The sequence below is a fragment of the Pteropus alecto genome, unplaced genomic scaffold (genome assembly GCF_000325575.1).
Source record: "Pteropus alecto unplaced genomic scaffold, ASM32557v1 scaffold59, whole genome shotgun sequence".
In the NCBI taxonomy this organism is placed as follows: domain Eukaryota; kingdom Metazoa; phylum Chordata; class Mammalia; order Chiroptera; family Pteropodidae; genus Pteropus; species Pteropus alecto.
In genome coordinates, this window is record NW_006443292.1 from 4,493,620 (window position 1) to 4,514,909 (window position 21,290).

The window sequence follows — 21,290 nt, forward strand, 5'->3', positions numbered from 1 at the left end:
TACAGATATCCGTTCAATAAATGAATCTAGAAGACAGCGATCGAACGTGATTCTGAGTTGTCTTTTTTTTTTTTTGGAGCACAGTTGAATCTGGTTGAAAGTCAGTCTTGGCCATACTGGCTCATCCACTGGATGAGCGTTATTGGAAACGAACGTCTCTAGAAGCATTTTCTTTTATTAATACATGAAATGAGCATTCGTTCGTCACCTACCATGCACAGAAAATTGTGCCAGATGTTATGGGAAGGGACACAAGGATAATTAAGAAACACGTGATCTTCCCTTTTAAGTTGGAAAGAGGAGTCGGCGTGAGAGGCACTGACTAGGTCACAGCAGTTGACCGTCACTGGACATCTACTGCATCAGGTGCGACTCTGAGTCCTCGGTTCCATCCTTAAGCAGTATTATTGTGCTCACCGCACGAACGGGGACGCCGAGGCACAGAGCCGTTAATCTGCCCATCTCGACGGACAGTCTGCAGCAGCCAGCGTACAGACCGCACGGTCTGTCCTCACAATCGCTGTGTTTAGCCTGGACACTCTGGAGAGCGAAGGGATAAACTCGAGGCAGAGCCTCAAGGAGAAGCAGTGTGGCCTCGAGGAAGAGCTCGGAACGGGGGCCGAGGGACCTCGCTCCCTGGGTCCAAAACCAACCTCCGAGAGTAGAGAGAGAAATGACCAACCTCTCTGGCGCTCCCATGTCTCACCTGCAAAATCAACTAAACCAGAGAGCTTTTTGCTCTAAAAATGCTTGAATCTAGGGATGCGACAAGCCGGCAAAACGGAATGCCCTCGTGAGCCACAGTAACTGGCTTAATGTCAGCCTCACGAAGCCACGTGTTCTTTAGATCTCTTCCAGAAGGACAGACTTATTTTTTCTACATCGGTTCTCATTGTGTTTTTGCTGTGGAAAAGGGCTAGATAATAAGTTTGTCTGTTACTCGGTTATTTTATCAATAACAGAATAATTGATCTGTTGGAAAGAGTTGCTGGTCTGTTATCATGGCTCTCTCCCAACAGTACATCTTGAAGTTGTTATCGAGAGAGAGAAATATATATATATATAAAGAGAGACATAAACACGTAGATAAATTATGGACACACAGCTGCCCATACACAATCCCAAAAGAATCGTGCAAAATCACAGATCGAAACTCTCACGGGAAGTTGATGTGCACAGTACTTCGGGGCCTCGTCAATACCACGTGATATCCTTCTGTGCTAACCGGCCGAGGATCGATCGATACAGTATACACTGAAATGTTTTCGTTTTTATTGGTGTCATCTATAACAGCTGAGGAAGCATCCTCAGATCCGCATACTCAATTGTTTCCAGAAAGTCATGTGTTACCCACATGTATTACCATGACAACGTTCTACCATTATAGGTTTGGAATACTTCGTCAGAGGTAATACCCATATCTTGAAACAGCACGAAACATTTCTGAGTCTCCTGAGCAACCTGTCTTACCTCAGACAGATTTATGACCTTCTGGATGACAAAATACAGACGAAACGCTATCTGTCTGACACTGGCCAAGTTAATACGTGGAGGTATTACGAGATTATTTTAGTTTCACATCTGAAATCACTATTAAGCCATGTACTTTACCTTCCTCTACCATATTCTGTCTTCCCAAGTTCTAGTGCTTTCAGTCTGTGAGCATTTTACTGGACGATCTGTCTCGATCAGCGGCTATACAAACACTGACTCAGTTTTGCAGTCTACGGGTCATGTAAAGGAGAAATCTTCATTATTTTCCTTAACCTTCTTGGTTTCTAATACTTTGGGGTTGGTGTGTAACATTTCTTCTTTTGTCTCTTGCACATGTCCAAATTATATCTACACTAAACCGTACTGTGTGTCGATCGAGTTAGAACAATGACTTCCAGCCTTTGAAATATATTCCTAACATTCTGTTCGCAGACAAAGAAGTGACCTGGGCATAATAGGAACAGCACCGGGCAGGAGACCATGGGCCGGCTGCCAGCTACAGATTTGGCCACGAACAGGCCGCATGACCTTGGACAGCTCATTTCCTCTGGCGGGAAATGAGCTGTCCAAGGTCATGGTTTCCTCACCTCGGTCACGAAAAGGAAAGATTACTTAGTCTCTAAATCTCTTTCAGCCTCTCTTTAACTGTCACAGGGTTATTGTCTCTTCATAGTAAGGAAACTTGACAAGGATCAAACTTTTTACCTAATTTTAAATACCCTAAGGAAGTTGACTTGAAAGTCTTGCAACAGCAAGTGTAGCACTATTTTTCACGTTTTACACGAGGTACTGCCAAAGCTGGTTAGTCTTGAACAGAAACAGAGAATGAGAATGATAACAAGGACTCTCTGAAAGCGTCCTAATTTTTCACAAACATTGCTTAATCATGTCCCTTTTGAAAAACATAGAATGGTGACATTAAAGAATTTAAAAAAAAAATGTAAAATGAGGCTCAGCCATCATTGTTGCCAGTGGAAACAGCGATATTTACATGAACAACTGCCACCTTTAAGGGCACGTGGAAATAAGGAACATGTGGAGAGAGCCTATCACACGGTCCTCATTTTAGAAAAAAGAAAAAAGAAGTCAAATACAAAAGCCGGGAGCAGGACAAGCTCGAGACAGCGCTAGCCGGCCGGGAGCAACACCGCATGCTCTGCCTCCGGCCCAACTGCCCAGTTCAGGCACAGGTCCCCGCGCACCGAGGACAGACACGGTCGTGGCAGAAGCAACTGAATTCAGCAAATAAAGTTCACGACCCTGAAAAATCTACCTGTCCTAAGTCCGTTAGCATAAACTCTTGACTTTTTAAAATGACTAGTGATCACTGTCTGTGTTCATCACGGTGAGTGTGCCACGTTTGGAGAAGCTGATTTCATCTCTCCTTTTAATTGTGGAGGTATAAAGAAACTAGACCTGCGCAGACACTATTTTTTTATGACTATTAGATTAAAACCTTTTTCTATGGTACATGAATATGCAGCACACTATGACATTTCATGAAGTACATACATGCTACATGGTGAGGATAATTATGGCTCTCCTAAAAATTCTCTCTCCAGGGTAGGGCAAAGGCACAGCATATATCTGAGTGTGTCGGGGCCTTGGATAAAACAAAGTGTCTCCACACGAAAGTGACCTCAATGGACACTTTCATAATGTGTGTAACGTATATTAATGGTGTCACAATCATCAAAAGTATCAGCTACGGGCTACTCTGTCTTAACAGTGATCTTTCTTGATTAGTACACGCTGTATATATCCTACCATTAAAATTAAACTTTGATCTTTATACTCAAACGATGGCATTACTTTTTCGTGTTCGGCATCGGAGTTGTACACAATAATTCAACTATTAATACCCGTCGTTTTATATTACGCTTGGAACGTTATAGAACCTGTCCATAGAGAAGAAAAATCCAAATGAATCAAATTAGTTGCCAGTTAACAGGAAGAGATTTCTCGCACAGATGAGGTAAGCCACAGATGACTGAAATATTGAGAAAGGAGATTTTTAAATCCCAACACACAGAATTTGCACTTACTTGAGATGGTTGCCTTGAGGAATGTTGGAAAAAATTCTCTAAGACAGTGTTTGGTGTGCTCTTTCGAACTTTCTCTTTAATGCCAAATGTTTTTGCTAGAGGTGTGGCAATAAACCTGCAAACATAGGAAAGAAAGTAAGTTCAAAAACGGAGACTAAATCCACAATGACACCAGAAAACTCACTGCAACTCTAGATTACAAATGAAACTCAGTCACTGGCTCATGTCGTCATCAGGCGACCTCCAGCCGACATCAGCTTCGTAGAAGTTCAAGGAGAACAAATTTTGAGACCTTTTATATAAGCGATAACTTAAGAAAATAAGAGACTCGCACGGTTCTAAAATCCATTTTATGTAAACCCAAGTATATTTATACACAAGATCCAGGCATTGGGATAAGCTGTTCCACTTAGAGCTTCATTTTTAAGACTCTCAGAGATTAGAATAATAGTTTTGATATTAAAAGTTTTATTTGGTGATATTATCTTACGGAAATTACTATGTTCCTATGAGAAGTTGTAACTTATGAAGAAAATGGCAAGACTCTTGGGTAAATATCTAGGAACGGGACTGATGGGTGGTATGGCAAATGTACATTTAACTTTATAAGAAATTGGCAAATCGTTTTCCAAAACGGTTGCCCCGTTTTGCATTCCACCCAATAACGTGCCCGACTTCCGGTTACTCCATACCTTTGCCAACACTCGGCACTGCCGGTTTTTAAATTTCAGCAATTTTATTGGGTGTGCAATGACTTTCATTGATTTTTTCATTTTAATCTTGATTATTTCCTAACTTCTGCATCTTAGAAGTTTAGTTTGCTCTCTATCTCTTCTAGTTCCTTCAAGTAGAAGTTTAACTTATCGATTTGAGATCCTTCTTTTTTAATATAGATGTTTACAGCTACAAATTTCCTTCTAAGCACTGCTTTTGCTGCTCTCATAAATTCTGGTGCCTTCTCCTCTTTCATTCATCTGAAAGTATTTTCTAATTCACCTTGCGATTTCTCTGATCCATTGGTTATTTAGAAGTATGTTGCTTAATTTCCACATTTTTGCTGATTTCCTAATTTCTTTCTGTTACCGACTTCTAACTTCATTTCATTGTAGTCAGAAGACATACTCTGTATAATTTCAATCCGTTCACCTCTATCGAGACTTGTTTTATGGATTAACATATGGTCTACTCTGGAGAATGTTCCTTGTGTACAGGAGAGAAACGGGTATTCTGCCGTTATTGGGTGGTGTGTTCTATAGATGTCTGTTAGACCGATTTGATTTATTGCGTTGATCGATTCTTCTATTTCCTTTTACTCTTCTGCCTAGAGGGCAGTGGACCATTCTGCTTTGGCCTTCACTTCCGGCTTGCACAGAGCCACAAAGTCTTCTGGAAGCGAGAGCTTAGGCCCTTCCAGGTCCTTGCTGAACACGTGGATAGCTGCAGGCAAGCCCAAAGCTCTATGAATGACTGTGGCCTTCTGATTTCCAAGAATATGTCGGAACTTTTCAAAGTCCCCTATGGACATCCTACTTTCCAGCTAAACCTTCCCAAAGTTAATCAATTGCCTCTAATTGTTTTAGACGAACACCCCCAAGGAAAGGCTTCTTAATGGGGAGTTCTCAGTCAGGTCACATAAAGATGGCCTTGTGAACAGTGTCTTCCAGGGGACCAGCGGACAGTCAAACAGTGACAACTCTCTGATAAGGAAGCTGCTCTGTCCCCTTTGGTGGCCGCCAGGCTGATGCTTTCCACTGAAATTGCAGACTGCTGGTCGTTCAAGGCTGCTACAGAGGTAAAAAGCACAGGACAGGAACAGAGCAAGGTAACACGACACGAAGCTTGCTGTTTTTACCAAGAGAAGGCTGTTTTCTCGAATAACACTCGCCGGGCTGCTGAAAGCCTTTGGTTAATTCTTAATTCTAAGAAGTTGATTTTGACAATGTTTGCCAGTTTTCTGACTGCTTTTGTGGAGGAGAGAATTTTCACAGGTCCTTACTCGGCCATTTTTGTGAACCTCCAGTTTTCAGTGGGTTTAATTTACATTTTGCTAAATACTAATTATGTTAAACATCTTTTCATGTGTTCACTTGCCATTTGTATATCTTCTTCGTTGAAGTGTCTGCTCAAATCTTTTTACCCGTTTTAAAAATCAAGTTATTTATTATTCAGTTATAAAAGTTCTTTATATATTGTGAATTTAAGTCCTTCATCAGATATACACATATATCTGATAAAATAGAAACATATTTTTCATATATTTTCTCCCAGTCTGTGGTTTGTCTTTTCATTTTATTTACATCTTTTAAAAAATAACTCTCAATGTATTTTTTGGATATCATAAAATTCACCATTTTCAAGAATACGATTCAGTGATTTTTTTCAAGTACATTTACCAAGATGTACAGTCATCACCATGAATCAGCTTTAGAACATTTTCATCACCCCAATATGATTCTTCACATGTATTTACTGTTAATCCCTGTTCTGTCTCACTCCTGCCCTAGGTAACCACTAATCTATCCTCCATTTTTATAGCTTTGCCTTCCCTGGATATTAAATATAACGGAATCATACCATATGTAGTTACTTATATCTGGGTTCTTTCAGACCTAATGTTTTTGAGTTCCGTCCATGTGTGTGAATGTATTTGGAATTCATCCCTTTTTCTTGCCGACTGATAATCCACCGTATGCATATACAAACATTAATGAGGTCTGTGAAGAGCAAACGTTTTAGCTATTTACCAGAAGAAATAAGAACATATGCCCACGCGAATTCCTGTACTCAAATGTTCATAGCAACTTTATTCATAATAGCCTCAAATTGTAAACAATCCAAATGTCCATCAACTAGTTGGAGGATAAATAAATTGCGTTCTATCAATAGAATGAAAGATGAGTTGGCATGACAACGAATCACTGATACACAGAACATAAAAAAAAGGATCTCAAAAGCATTACGTTAAATGAAAGAAGTCAGACACAAAGATTGTGATCTATACGATTCCATTTACAGGAAATCCAGAAAAGGCAAAATTAGACTAACAGAAGTATGTCAGTGGTTGCCAGGAGCTCGTATTTGGGGAGGAGACCGACTGAATGGGGTTGTGGGGAGTTTTTCAGCTGATGAAAACCTCCCATATCATAACTGTGGTGATGGTAACGTAAGTGTATACGTTTGTCAGAATGCATCAGATTCTGGATGAACTTTACTGTATATAAATCATACCTCAATAAAGCTGATTTAAAAAATAATATGTCCCTATTCATCTTCCAGTTCTAACAAAGGCTCTATCTTCTGCCAGGTTGATCCACGCTTGTACTTGAGACTTTCTGTGTTCAATTAAAGGCTGGAAATTTTAGTTCCGAATGATCACTTAGCCCTCCGATTCGTTTTTTTTATAACCACAGAAATCGAATAAAAAATTTCCTAAGATAATCTGATAATATGTATAAAACAACTCAACTTTCATATGGACTAAGTGCTCCTGGAAACGACCCATATACTTCAGAGACATATAAAAACAAACTAATTATGCACCAGATGTACCCAGAGCAATGTGGATAGATCGTAAAACACAGTGCCATATTTTAAAAAAAGAAATAGAATATGGTCTTATCGCTATACCATTTATGTTAACTAATAATACATACGATTTATGTTTATGTACCTAGCTTACTGGGACATACGAACAAAATGCCACCAAGTATATCTGAACTCGGCAGCAAGAAGGGGACTAGGAGATGGGGATGAAAGGTAATTAGTAAACAATTAATTCAAACCAATCAATCAAGAGAAACCCTATACAGACCAAAGACAGCATGTTATGATTTGAAGAATATGATTAATTCCCCCTTTCCTAAAAAGTCTACATAAAACAAAAACTAAGATGTTCTTAAAACTAACAGTGTCTCAAAAAAACGTATTCTGACAGGGTTCTGGGTAAATAATGGAATTGGTTCATTTATCCAACTTACTAGTTGAGAAATTTTATTGGAGAATACACTCATTGTCTTTAGTAGCAAAATAACACAAATACAAAAAAGTTTAATATGGTAAGGTTCCCAATCATATTCACTCAGTGCTAGCTCCTCAAATGTTAGAAATGAAGAAATTAGGAAAAATGAAAAAGCAAAGCAGAACCGAGCCAAGATGATTTATGCCACAAGGGAATACAGTCAATCTCAAAGTCAAGTGAAGTATAACATTGCCTCCCAGAGGGTCACGTGAGCGTAAGTTATGTGCTAACTATACAGAGTGGATAATACACGTCCATAGCACCCTTGCTAATATGAGGAGCATATCTACATGAATTTAAGCAAGAAAGAGAAATGTGGTCTTGTTTTTAAAATGTCCATGATTCAAGCACAGAAATGACATTTTTAGTAGAAAGAGGAAATATATAAATACAGTTCTCTACTTCAGCATTATCTTTCCTTTTCGAATAAATCTAGAAAATCAATCACTTCATCTAACGGAAGCGTAAATAAACATGAACAGATACTCGATTCAAAATCTATTTTGAAGAAGGAGAGGAGAAAGCAGCACAATAAATATCCGATAAACTGAACGGAAAATAGAAAGGAAATGAGAGGCCTTAGCTCTAAAAGAATCTTAGAGATGATCTTGCCTGAACTTTCATTTTATTGAAATGGAATAGGAAAAAAAGGCCAAAGGAAGAAAAAAGAATACGAACTTCTGCTCCCACGTAAATGGTTCAAAGTGTGCTTCATTACCAGGAAAGGGTTTCTGAGGTTTGCTACTGCGGCAGAACCGGGCTCTCAGAACTGGGGTGTCCCATTCAGACACCCCCAAGAGCCCCCTCTTCACCTGGTACTGTATCACTTAACTGTGAGCCGAAAGTCTGGCAATGCCAGACTCCCTCTCCCCGCCTTTCAAAAATCTTTTTATAGCATAGAAGAAAAGCGGACCTCGGCATCTATTAAGCAAATAAAGTTTAAGTAATTCTCCTAAATAGGAACGAGAGCCAGCTGCCATGAATGCTTCCTAGTTCCTCAGCGTTCGAAGCCTCTCTGACCAGACTTTGTCAGAGGGTTTTTATACGGGAGAACAAAGTATCTGCAGCAACGTGACCTCAGATAACACTGAAGTCTAACCTGCGTGTTTAGAGACTGTTTCAACTGGGGACAGTGAGTAGCAATCTTTTTCGAGCTGCTTTTCGGATTGCTCCACCTACCCCTCTTTACATAACGCCCGATTTTGCTCAGTGGACATGGTAGAGGTGGCAATCTATTCATCACACGACTAAGTAAAAGAAAAAACGATTGCCTTCTGGTTTTCCCGACTCCGCCCCAGCCTCGGACTCTGCTGGGACCATGATTTACTATGAGATAATGTGTTTATTCCACAAGGATTTAAGTCTGAGTAGCTTAGATCCCCTTTAAATCACGCTCCAGACACATAAAAGAACGCATAGAAGAGACCGCATGAACTAGTTAGAAACAGCTATTCTAGACCATACATCGAACATAAGTCACGAACTCAAATTTGTAAGGAAAGGGAATCCTTTCAAATGACCTGCCAGTCTGTTCTTTATCGGACTTCTCCGCTCTTGCTTTTATGGGAAGGGACATTACTTCCCGATTGTAAATGGCTCCTGGCTAGGGCTAAAGGACAAAAATGAGCAGCCAAAGCTCCTGGTCACTTTATAGAATGAGAAGGCATAACATAAACACGGTCCAGGACAAAAGACGCTTTCTCATGATAAATATGCCATAGTATATGCCGAAACGTAGTGTCGAATTTACATAAATTTTTTAGTTCAGAAAATTTTACATTTGCTATCAGCCCTTTCATCTTTTATGTATGATATCAGTGGTCTAATCTAATACAAATGATACAGAAGCCCTGGGAAAGATATAAACTTATACTTCGAAAAGCATGATTTCTTTCTCACATTTTTCTTTCCTTCCGCTGCCTTAAAAGAGGTTAAGACACTGTTTTCTGTAGTGTCATAAAATGGAAAAAGCTAAGGGTGAGTTACTAGGAATTACAGTTATAAGGACACAGGAAAGATGACATAGACTTTACTTAGTCCCTTGAGAAGCAGCAAGAACGGTCCTAGGAATTAGGACTGCATTCCTTCCTGATTGTTGTTGGAGGGCCAAGACGGACAGTAACAGGTTGGTCCTCCACAGCTGTGCTGCTTTGGCAAGAAAAAGAATTTTCTAGTTCACTGTCCTGATCAGAACATTAAAAAAAAAAAAAACAACAACAACAACAACAACAACAACAAAACGGAACTGTCCGCTGAAAAGGAGGAAGTCTGCAATGCAAATAAATAAAGGGCCTGGATGCCAGATTCAAAGACCAGACACATGCAAGAAAAACAAGTAAAGGACAGTAAAGGGTAACTAGCTAATCCGGTAGCGCGGTGGCAAAATTCTACTTTGTTTATTTATGCGTTCTTTGACAAATCCAAACATATGAGTAAAAAAAGTCAGGAGAATGAACTGTCAGAAAGGAAGAACATTTTCAGATGTTCTCAGCTAGGGTTTAGTGGTATCCAGGGGCTTTCTCTTCCTCCCAAGAGCGATAGCACATTGTTGGCCCAAGTGAAGATGTTATTTTGCAAAAAACCTTTTGCAGAGTTGGTCAAACGAACCCTCAAGATAAGGACCCTGCAAATGGTCACAAACATATGATCTGCATTACGGTTAGTCTTGGACAGAACGATCTCTATCAGGTTTTGTCTTAAGTTTTTCCAACTCTTGACATCCGAATATTCTTTTTGCTCCAAAAAAATTAATGTGCTAATAACAGTTTTTTGAAATAGAGACAAGTGCGGAGATTACAGATGAACATTTATCTCTTGTTATCACAGCACTAGTCCAGTTTTAAAGAGGATGGAAGTAATATCTATTTAAATTAAATTAACAAAACGAAGAAGTTTATTTTTTCTGAGAAAGCGTATAAATATGTATTATTTGATTTTCTTATACTTTGGAACGAAGGGCTGCTATTAAAACTTTTAATAAACATTTAAAATAAACTATGCGATAAAGCGGTATCAAGCTTGGTCTTTAACGAGCTGTGTTTGCTATTTTATAGGCATTCTCGAATGGTAATGCGTTCCCTGGTCATAGACACTTCTAACACTGCCTTTTCGGGAATGCGTATCCTCTGTCAGACAGCATGGCATATGCAAGGTGCACTGGATATCCACCCCAGGCTGTCCTTGACCCTGATAAGCTCTGCGATCCTCTCAAACCGAAGTTTCTTTACTGTAAGAAGAAAGGACTCTAGGAGATGGCGTTTTTAATTGTTATTTGTTTAGCTTCTCGGTCACGCTTGTGCCTTCGATTCTGTGAACTCGTATTCTAGAGCTGGGACAAAGAAGAGGAGCGAGAAGGAAAAACGCTACTTACTTTTCAAAGAAATGTCTGATAATCAGCAAGCCAAACGCGTACGGAATTGTCATATACAAATGAGAAGGTTTCACAAAGACGAGTCCATCGTGGTCTTCGAGATCCGACCACATTATTGTTGGAGGAAGCCAGAATCTTTCCAACCAAAACCATTCTTTAAACGTCTGGAACATTCTAGAGAGATGAACAAATAATACGTTAGACTTGTAAAACAAACACTTAAAATTGAGATGACATTGAGAATTTTACTCAAAATACCTAAACCAGAGAATTCGGGGGGTGGGGGGGGAGAAGAACGGAACGGAATAGCATCTCCGAAAGGGTTTCATGACTCTTTGTTGCATTAAATATGAATTACCCAGCTAATACTCTTGGGACAATTTTGGCCATGATATGACAAACTGAAGTTTAAAACACCACCGTTCACAATTTCTGTATGACATGTATTGACATTATGGGTATTTATCTTCCTCTTATATGATTCTATGGTATAAAAAAATAATTTGATAATAATGTCTACAACTTCAACACGCCAGAGGTCAACCTCATGAAAGTTCCAGATATGTACAAATCTTCACCAGAATCCTAAGCGCTTCTCCAGGAGATAAAGGACAAACACATTTAACTTCATATTACAATAAGGAGTTCTAATTGGTCCAAACCAACAAATATTTATTGAGATTCCACTATCTGTCAAGCACGGTGGTAGCAGTGAGGATTCGAAATTAAAAAGAGAGTGTTCTTGACTGATAAAGCTTATAGCCTTGTAGGTGAAGCAGGCCCGAACAGGTGACTTTGACATATTTTTTATTAGGTACAGTAAAAAAGGTAAACACAGGACATTGTGGGAACAAGATGGTGGGCAATCGGCCCAGCCAGGAACTGTCAGGGATAGATAACTAGAGCAGATGATCCTTGAATGTCTGGAACAATAAGTGGAAATAGACCAGGACACGGCAGGAAAATGAGAAAGACGGAAGAGAAGTTTTAAGAAGAGAAAGCTCTGTGATCAAGTAACCGGAAACACAAAAGAACACAGAACTAGATGTTCTGATGTCATCATCTCGGCTGTGGACCATTTCGGTCTTGACGTTTTGACCTGAAGGATGTTTCGATTTCATTTTTTCAAAGTTAATCAGAGGAAAGAGTCAAAAATATCCTCGGATTCCAAACAGAGTGGTCAGAATAACTATGGAAACTTCTGGATTTGTCAGTAACATGGTGCCCGTGGGACAAACCAGCAGCCTGGCACCAGCAGGGAACCCCAGGTGGGGTGATGGCCACCGTACTGGCCACCGTCTCAGTTTACCGTCCTGGCGTAATTATCGATAGCGCCCCCTTTCTTCCAGAAGGGTTCCAGTTGGAGCAATGAACCACGTGGCCACTCGCTTCGACAGGCCCGTGGGGGGCCCGCGCTCCATGCTGGGGAGCTTGGGCTATAGCTAATGGAACCCACTGAAGCGTATCAGGCAGAGGGGTATATCGGTCAGATATTTTGGAAAGGCCACTTTGGTCCTCCGTGAGCCCATACTGTGTCCTCTCTGGGCAGTTTTCTACCCGGAGGAATGAGGGCTGAGTTTCAGCCGCAAGTGCCCCGGGCCAGGCACACACGCGACAGCTCTGCTGGCAGCGGCACGGAATACACTCCAGGGGCGGAGAGACTGCAGAGCCACCGGGAGCCTCAGGCACTGGACGTGACGGGAGATGGGCAGACGGGACCGGAGCAGTGGCAGCAGAGGGCTAAACACGACGACAGCAGTGCCGTCCCCGAGACCACACGCGGGACCCGCACCGGGCAGAGAGGGAGTGAGGCCGAGAGGGACGCAGGAAACTCGACGGACTGGAGGTCAAGAGCGAGTGAGGGGGACGTGGGCCAGAAGGCCCGGGGCAGTGGGATGGCGATCGGGGGTGACGCCGAGCGGGCTATGGCGCTGGATCCCCGCCTCAGATGAGAAGACTGCACAGCGCGGACCCCGATATCCTTCAGAAGAACCCCAGCCGAAACCAGTAACTGAACCCCGGTGAGAAAATTCCCGACCTCGCCCCGTCTGTCGCGCGCCGTCCAGAGGAGGCCCCTCCAGGGTGGCGCCACCGAGGCACGCACACGCCCGCGGCCCCTTCTCCTGTAGTAACCCCTTTAACATCATTCCCGCCCCGGGGCGAGGGTGGGTCCCGTTCATACGGTTGTAAAACCTGGTCAAGATCATCAGGAACGATTTACTGAACGCGCCCTGCCCATCAGGCGTCGGGGCGACGAAGGAACCGGATGAGCCCAGACCCCGGGAGCTGACAACTGAGAAGGGACCGACGCGGACGGGGACCCGGGGGGGCCAGCAGGACTGAGGAAAGAGGTGTCAGGAAGGCAGAATGAACACGCTTCGGTGAGAGAGCCCAGAACTCAAGCCGGGTCGCCTGGGCCGGCTGACACAGGTGACCGAGGAGCCAACTCCGAGAGAAAATCTGCTCCAGATACGGCTCAGAACAAGATAAAGGCACAGGTGTGAGTCAAACTCCGGCTCAGATGCAAACTCCCCAAAGAGCTCAGAAACCAGCCTGAGCCGCGGGAGACTCTGTGACGGGCAGACCTTGTACTTGGCCTTGTCCCGCACCCATTGGAGCGGCATGCGGTCCGGGAAGTCTGTTCCTTACTTTGTTGGCTCCAGATTTAACTAGGACTCAGGGGATCAATAGCGATGACAACGAATTAGATCTTCTTTTGATATTATTATAATAATTATTGTACAAAACGGTTGGCTCGCTCCTAAAACGTGACCGCAGGCAGCATAGATTACTTTGTCCAGCGGGAAATATAAATATTTCTAAATAATACTGAACAATGAATAGTAAGTAATGAACAAATAGCTTAACTTTATAGTTCTAATTACCGAACTAAAGAAATCGCTTACGGTGGCCGTGTGGGAACTGCCACTCTAAATACTGCCCTGCGTGTCACACGCAGGTGATCAGTCAAGATGTGTTGAGAACCAACGGTAACTAACTCCCAACATCCAAAAGCGATTAAATGGAAATAGGAGAGAATTCAGAAGTTGAGGGCGGGCCCTTGGAAAATGTAGTTCACACCGAGAACAAAAAGTAAATCTACATTATTCACTCACGTCTGCCTCCAAACATCAATTATTGCTGCTTCAGAGTTAAGAATCCCTCCTTCACACCCTCCACGAAAATCAACTCGAAAGGAAGCACGTGTCTAAACATCAGGGCTAAAATGATAAAACCCTTAGAAGATGATCTGGCAGTTGATCTTCATAAGTGTGGGTTAGGCAAAGCCTTCTTATTTCCTATGGCACCAAAAAGTAAGACGACAAAATACAAAACAGATTAAAAAAAACCGTCTGGCTCTTAGCCTCTGCTGCCCGAAGGCCACAGGCCTGTGCCTCCAGCATCCTTTATCGTCACCTTAACCTGAACCGAGGGTACCAAATGTGCCATCTGGAGGCAGCCCAGGTCCCAGCCCCACAGTAGCGCGGAGACCAGCGTGGTTGCGTGGAGTTCTCGGAACGCCTGTCCCACTGTGAAAGCCCAGGTGGACGGTCCTCCCTTTGCTGGGAGTAGGCCCGGGATGGCCTGGCCGGGTGGATGCTCCCAGGACTCCGAATCCGGAGCTGACCGTGGCGTCCTGCCCAGGCCGCAGCTGCTGCTCAGCCCCGTGGGCCCCCTCGCCTCCTTGGTTTCTCCTGTCATCCCGGTCTGGGCCACCACCCTTCCCCTGGTGCTGCGAGCCACTTCCAATGAAGTCCTGTGTTAGTAAAAGAGGTGGATTCGGCCGCTTGCGACCAACAGCGTTAGCCGACACGCCTGGCCTGTCTCCACCGTCTTCTGGGAGAAGCTGATAAACTCCAATTCTGACCCTTAAATTTAGGATTTTCTTCCACTGCTCAAACAGAAAAGCAGGACCGCCCTGAATAACTGAAGACGGGCAGGTGGCCTGCAGCATTCGTCAGCTTTGCCTCTGAGCTCATCTTGCTGACAATGTCACTCATTGGTCCCGCCCTCCTTTTTCTTTCCTTCCTTCTTTCTTTTTCTCTTTCTTTCTTTCTTTCCTTCTTTCTTTCTTTGTCTTTCTCTCCCTCTCCCTCCCTCTCTCCCTCTCTCTCTTTCCTTCCTTCCTTCCTTCCTTCCTTCCTTCCTTCCTTCCTTCCTTCCTTCCTTCCTTCCTTCCTTCCTCTTTCTTTCTTTCTTCTTTCTTTCTTCTTTCTTTCTCTTTCTTTCTCTCTTTCTTCCTTTCTTTCTTTCTAATTGTTTGCAAGTCATATACTAGAGAGATAATTTCTTGGTATACATAAAAAGCTTCTATAGTTAAAGAAGATAAACCTACCAACCCAATGCTCCTGCTCTGCCTGAATTTCAAATCTGACAGTGGCACTCAGTCACTGCTTAAGCTTTTGTTGTCCTTTTTAAGGTACAGCCTTCGAAAGACGCTTGGTAGATGACAGAGCATCCTTACAGACGCGATGAGCAGAATGATTACTTTATTCTGTTAACCGTCTAAATAGCGCGATATTCAAACAATACGCAGATGGATAGAAAGCATTGACATGGAGAGATACCTGTGATTTTAAAACCCCGTTAGTCACTGCTCTAAACAAACAAACAAACAAACAAAAAAACCCTGAGCATTTGAAACAATGAAGCTGCCATTCAGAGACCTCAGCCCACCGACACCCTCAGTGAACCCACAGCCCACCCCTGCCTTTCTTCATTCGGCTCAACTCAACGCTTTTCTGGCAAAATGAAAAACTGTCAGCTCAGCTGACGGCTTGGCTTTTTCCGGGGAACAAAACGCATTTATTCTCCTTGGCCCTTCCCAGTCCTTTCATCTCTCAGCGGCTACCCAAAGTCCCGTTTTCCCACCCCGTGGGCATCCCCCAAGCACTGCAATTCCCACTTATGTAAAAATATCTGAAGGAACCACAATTTTTATTTACATGAAAATTCGAAGCTATTTTTCAAAATAAGAAATAGCAGTGAGAAAAACACCTGCAGTTATTTTTTTATTTAGAGAAGCATCAGCAATGAGGTGGCATTGGAGTTCGGCGGTCTGCCGCCCGCTAATACTGTGGAAATTGCAAACCTTATTTTCAACTCCAGCTGCCAGTCGTTTGCAGAGGGGCAATCTAAGTAATATACGTTTTCTGACGCGTTATTTTCTGATGCGTTATTTTCTGACGGGTTATTTTCCGACGCGTTATTTTCTGACCTCACGAATACGGAACTCAATGGCGTAAGGCGTAAAGGAAACCTGTTGGGTCACTTTCTCAGATGAACGCCACTAAATCTGACTTTAGGATCGAAGAAATAAAACCATCTGGGCCAAAAGTCGATCACTGTTTGAAGTCGCATTTTTTTGTAAAGTACTCAAAAATGTGGCACTTGAACTTGAGCTGAGCTAAGGACTCCAGGTCAAGCTGGGGCTTTGGACAGCTTCTGGCAATTCTTCATCCATCCCCTACTGCAAGTACCACATTGGCCAAGAAGATAACTCTACGGAACACATCTCGTGGACAGAGGAGACATGGGAAGTTAGGTAGACACGTCGAACTGGAGTGAAGGTGTGTTCCTGAGCGACGAGGTGAAAAAAAGATGCTCTCGAATGTCTGTCAATGTCCATGATCTCTGAGTATCGTTACGGCTGCAGTATGGGAGAGGCAGTGTGAGCTTTAGGATGGGTGACCGGATCTCGAGGGACCAGCGTTCTCCGATGAAGGGAAAGTCAGCTCTGGAAGGGCGGGGACTTGGGGCTTGTTCACTGTCATATACCCAAAGCTCACCACACAGTAGACACTAAATAAGTGTTTGCTGAGTGAATGAATGGAAGGTTTACCGAGGCTGCAAATCAAGAGTGATGCTATGGCCAAAATGTTATCTGACTTAATTATCTACAAACGGCTTCATTTTTACTGGTTGCAAACAATTTTGAAAATTTGGTGCAGGGGTCAGGTAAACGTGTTTATCTACATTGAGTCTGTTTGTGTTTTCTTTGGCACTAATGCCAAGAACTAGGCCGAAAAAACTGGTTATGGTTTTGAGATAAAACGAAGGAAAACATTAGCGGCTACTTGCTTCTTGTCAACGGTGTCAGGGCTGAGCCAACTGTAAATTCAGGGACTTGACTCTGAAGGGTATTTATTATGCTTAAGTTGGTGCAGAGAAAGCCTATAAATACCTGGCCTTGTAATTGTATGAGAACCAAAAAGGGAAAAAGAAAACTCTATATTTCGTGTAGAGAAGTAATTAACTTATGACAAGATTAAAAACAACTTTAAGTCCTTCTCTCCTACTGAATTCGAAGATGAGATCAATTTAAAACCTCCAAGAAATTCAGAACAGACATAGAGACTTAAAAAAGTAAAAATTCAGAGCGTTGGTAGCGAAAGCACGGCATCGCCTCAAAGATGTCACTGAGGGGTACCGGGGTTCCCTCGGTGTCCATTCCTCCTGCTCTTTAGTTACACGCCTCCCACCCGCTGTGTTTCATCTGGGCACGTGGCCGTCCTGCCACGTGGGTCAATATTCCCCAACCTCCCTTACGGCGAGATGTGGGGTGCGTGACTATCCGTGGGTCGGTGACACAGGAGGGGAGCTGATTGGCGTAAGCTGCCCAAACCCCAAGGGGCACGTCTGGGTTCCTGCCTTCCTTCCTGACAGCTGCAGACGGGCGTGGTGTGTGGACCGTCACATGCGAGAGAAATAAACTGCCATCTCACACGTCCCTGGATTTTGAGGTCTTGCTGTTATAACGGCTTAAACTATACCACTAATTAATATATAGGGAAGAAGACAGTGGAGAAGTAAATAAGAACTATACTTTATGCTTCTAGCTGGACTAGAAAACTTGGAGACTTCTGCTCATCAAAAAATATATATAATCATTAAGAGAATCAAAGGGCAAGATGCAGACTAAGAGGAAATATTTGCAATATTTGCAATGTGGAAAGACTTGTCTTTGAAATATACAGAGAACTCCTACGACAGAATAAAAGAGGCTTCTCCACGGGGGCCTGGGTTGCTTTCCATCCATATTCTGCCTCATGGGGGCGTCCCAACTATCAGCTCCAACCAGCGGGCTTCTCAAATGGGGCTTATGCCAGTTATCGACCTGCTGCCTCTCAGCTTCGAATGCACCCTTTTGCCTGCCTGTGAAATGGATCTGGTCCCTTTATCTGTCACGCCCTGTCAGCTGGCCTTGGCCAGGAGAGGGACGTGGGGAGACCCTGCGGGAGGAGAGAAATCTGCTTTCTGGCTCTGGCTGAAGGCTCCAGCCGTCCCCGCAGCCAGAGGGTTCCACTGGCGCCTCCCTGAGTTTTGGGGTGGTGTCTCCAGTAAGACACCCCAAGAGCAGCTCTCTCCCCAGCACCGTAGAGGGCAGATTTCCAGCAAGTTCCAGAGGGCTGGTACTGAGGCAGCTCGCTGTGCTCTCCCATGTGTCTGCGCATCCGCCCTGCGGGGCCCCTTCCTGGCGTGCCCTAAGCCGGCCCCCACTGCATCCTAGGGCTCTGATTCCTGCACTCGTTAAAGTTCTGCCTGCCAGCGAATCCTGCGTCGCTCCGATCCCCACGGGACGCAGACGACCGTGACGGCAAAGTCCAACCATCTTACTGAGTATCTTACTCAGATACTAACTGACAAACGCTAAAGTTTTTGGAGCACGTCGCAAAGGCCTCTGAAATTCAAATTAGAAGGGAGAGGCTTCTTCTCTTCCCTCCTGATGCCATATGGAGTCTTCTCAGGAATTCAAGGACGACTTGAGATGTCAGGAAGGTGACCTTCTGCCTCTTTGCTCCCACTGATTCTAAAATTCAGGGTAATGTCTAAGCTCACCATCGCTTTCTGCCGGGGCGACACTTCTGCATTGCTAGTAAACGTAATTGGCACATTTTTCCAGGGAAACTAATGAACCCCTAAAATGCCAAATAAGCACTTGGCATCTGTATGGGGGTCGGATTTTCTTTCCAGCCAGGGCTACCCCCTGGTGCTCTTCGCTTTAGGCTGTGTTTCCCTTGGCTCTGTAATAAAATTTCACAATATGCCTTGATCTAGGTTCCCGACTTAAACAGCCCCTTCCTAATTTAAATATCGAGCCAGTGAAGTTTTAGTCCTAGAAACGCACAAGGCAGAGCGGTTGTTTCCTGTTGTGTGCATTAGAAACCCTGGGACTTGGGGTTCGGAGGCAGCTCCCCCGTCCTGCCCTCCACGTAAGGGAGAAGCTCTCAGCTCCCCCCGCACGGTTGGGCCCATCCGCCATCCAGGCCCACGTGTGTCACCTTCCCCTCCCTGCACGGTCCTGCGAGCCAGGTCTGCTTTCTGTCACTTAAGAGCAAAAGGCCACGTCCTGTCCCGCCACGGGGCCTGTGCCTGGACTGGTCCTGCTGCCTAGAACGCTCCTCGCACACGACCTCATCCCTCTGTCTCCTCCTTGTCCTGCGAGTCTCAGTCAAGCATCTCTAAGATGTTCACCCAGGGTTCCACGAGGCCCGGTCCCCCGCCGCGCCCGCAGCTGAATGAAGTTCTCGTGTTAGCCGCTGCCACCCATCCCCGGCCTTTGTCTTCACAGCATACGTCAAGTTGGTGATCAGATCTCTCCATGCCGATTTAACTGAAGTCGGGCTCCCTCCCGAGACGTCAAGATCCGTGAGCGCAGGGGCTCGCGGTGGCATCCACAAGTTGGCACACGGTATGGATACAAACAGGAAATGCTCCGTAGATATTTGGGGAGGCGGATAGCACAGTGGTCACATATATGGACTTAGGAGCCAGACCGCCTGCGTGTACAGCTTGGTTCCGACACTTAACTGGTTATGTGCCCTTGGACAACTTAATGTCAGGTTCCCATTGACGAAACCGAGATGATAAGTGTACCTCTCATTAAAATGATAAAGCGAGTTAATATTTGTAAATCACTTCATTACATGCCCGTAATGGAGTCAAGCTATTAAACATCACGTTGCCCTTTTAAGGAGAGGAATCAGGTAACTTTTCAGGACCCCAAATTCCATAATCGACACCTATTAAATTAGGAGAAGTTATTTACGAATAATCAGTGCTAACTATGATATAAATGTATCACATATATCATCGAAACATAAATGCAAAACGATTACATTCATACACCGCCCTTTTGAAAACTGGATAATACATTTTAGGAGTCACTAAAAGGTTCAGGCTTCTCTAGAAATACAGGTAAAGCTGAACGAAAAACAATTTTTACCTATAGTTAATAAGTAACATCTCAATGTTACTAATAATGGTTTTTCAAATCTGGAATGTTTAAGTTAACTATGTAATAACAGTCAGCTAAAGCTGACTACTGGAAAGTGTTTATGACATATTAAAAACAAAGCTAAAATTTTATATCTGCAGTTTGAACATATGATGGTATATGAGACCTCGCTACATAGTATACTATTTTATACATATCTGTGTACATACATATAAGTAAAAACCAAAACCAGAAGAAAACATGAAAAAATAACTGATATGCTAAAATAGTAAAATACACACTTAGTTTCCCTGACTCAAATGTGTTACGAAGGTGATTTATTTCACATTCATGTTTTTAACAGGCTAATTTTTAACAGTAAATGTTTCATACTCAAAAGCTAAGAGCCTATTTGAAGTCAGGCAAGTTTGTTACCGATATAAAACTCATCACGGCCTCTTTACACACACACACACACACACACACACACGCACACGCACACACACACACAGCTATTAGAACCTTTTGTATTCTAACAGTTTCAGAGAAAATAAAAGAAAAAATGTGTTTCTTAGTCCACAGGAGACAGGCTCTTGACAGCTATCTATAAACTGACTCTAGACTCTGGAGGTAATAAAGACAAGACAGAAGACGCCGTTGGAGGAGGCAGCAGTCACCAGAATGTGGTTCTGGGTGCCGACGACCCAGGCGTTAGCTGACAGAGGGCCAGAGCCCAGCCCAGGGCCGAGAGCGCTGAGTGACAGGGGCAGTTTACTTAGACTGATACCATGCGCAGGGACTTGCGGAAAAACAGGTATGACTGAAATCGGGAGGATGTGAAGCAAAGGTGAGCAGCTGTAATTACCGGGGGGAAATGCAAATCCTACTGTTTAAAACGAGGGGCCAAGGCGATTGGGAGGGGACCTGTGAGAGAGTCACACAGGGCTGGTAACCGGTAGTGCCGCCTTTAAAAGGAGGGTTCCCTTCCCTGCTGTTGTTTGTTTGTTTGTGTCTCAGTTTTTGTTTTAGTGAACTTCAGAAGTCTGAAGTGCACATTCCCAGCTGGGTAAGTAGGCAATGGCATTAAACGCAAAGCAACTTGAACCCGATTAGCATCACGTCAGCATTTCCTTCCCAATTACCACA

At 43.6% G+C, this 21,290-nt stretch overlaps 1 protein-coding gene across 1 annotated transcript in view; it reads right to left on the minus strand.

Moving 5' to 3' along the window:
• The window catches only part of CERS3 (ceramide synthase 3), a 73,427-nt gene extending 62,327 nt beyond the window's left edge, over positions 1-11,100 (minus strand). The window contains exons 1-2 of the mRNA XM_006924152.1: positions 10,928-11,100; positions 3,540-3,654 (exon numbers count right to left, since the gene is read on the minus strand). Of these exons, the coding sequence (XP_006924214.1) occupies positions 3,540-3,654; positions 10,928-11,100 (288 nt within the window). The remainder of the gene's footprint in view (positions 1-3,539; positions 3,655-10,927) is intronic.
• Positions 11,101-21,290: the final 10,190 nt, after the last annotated feature.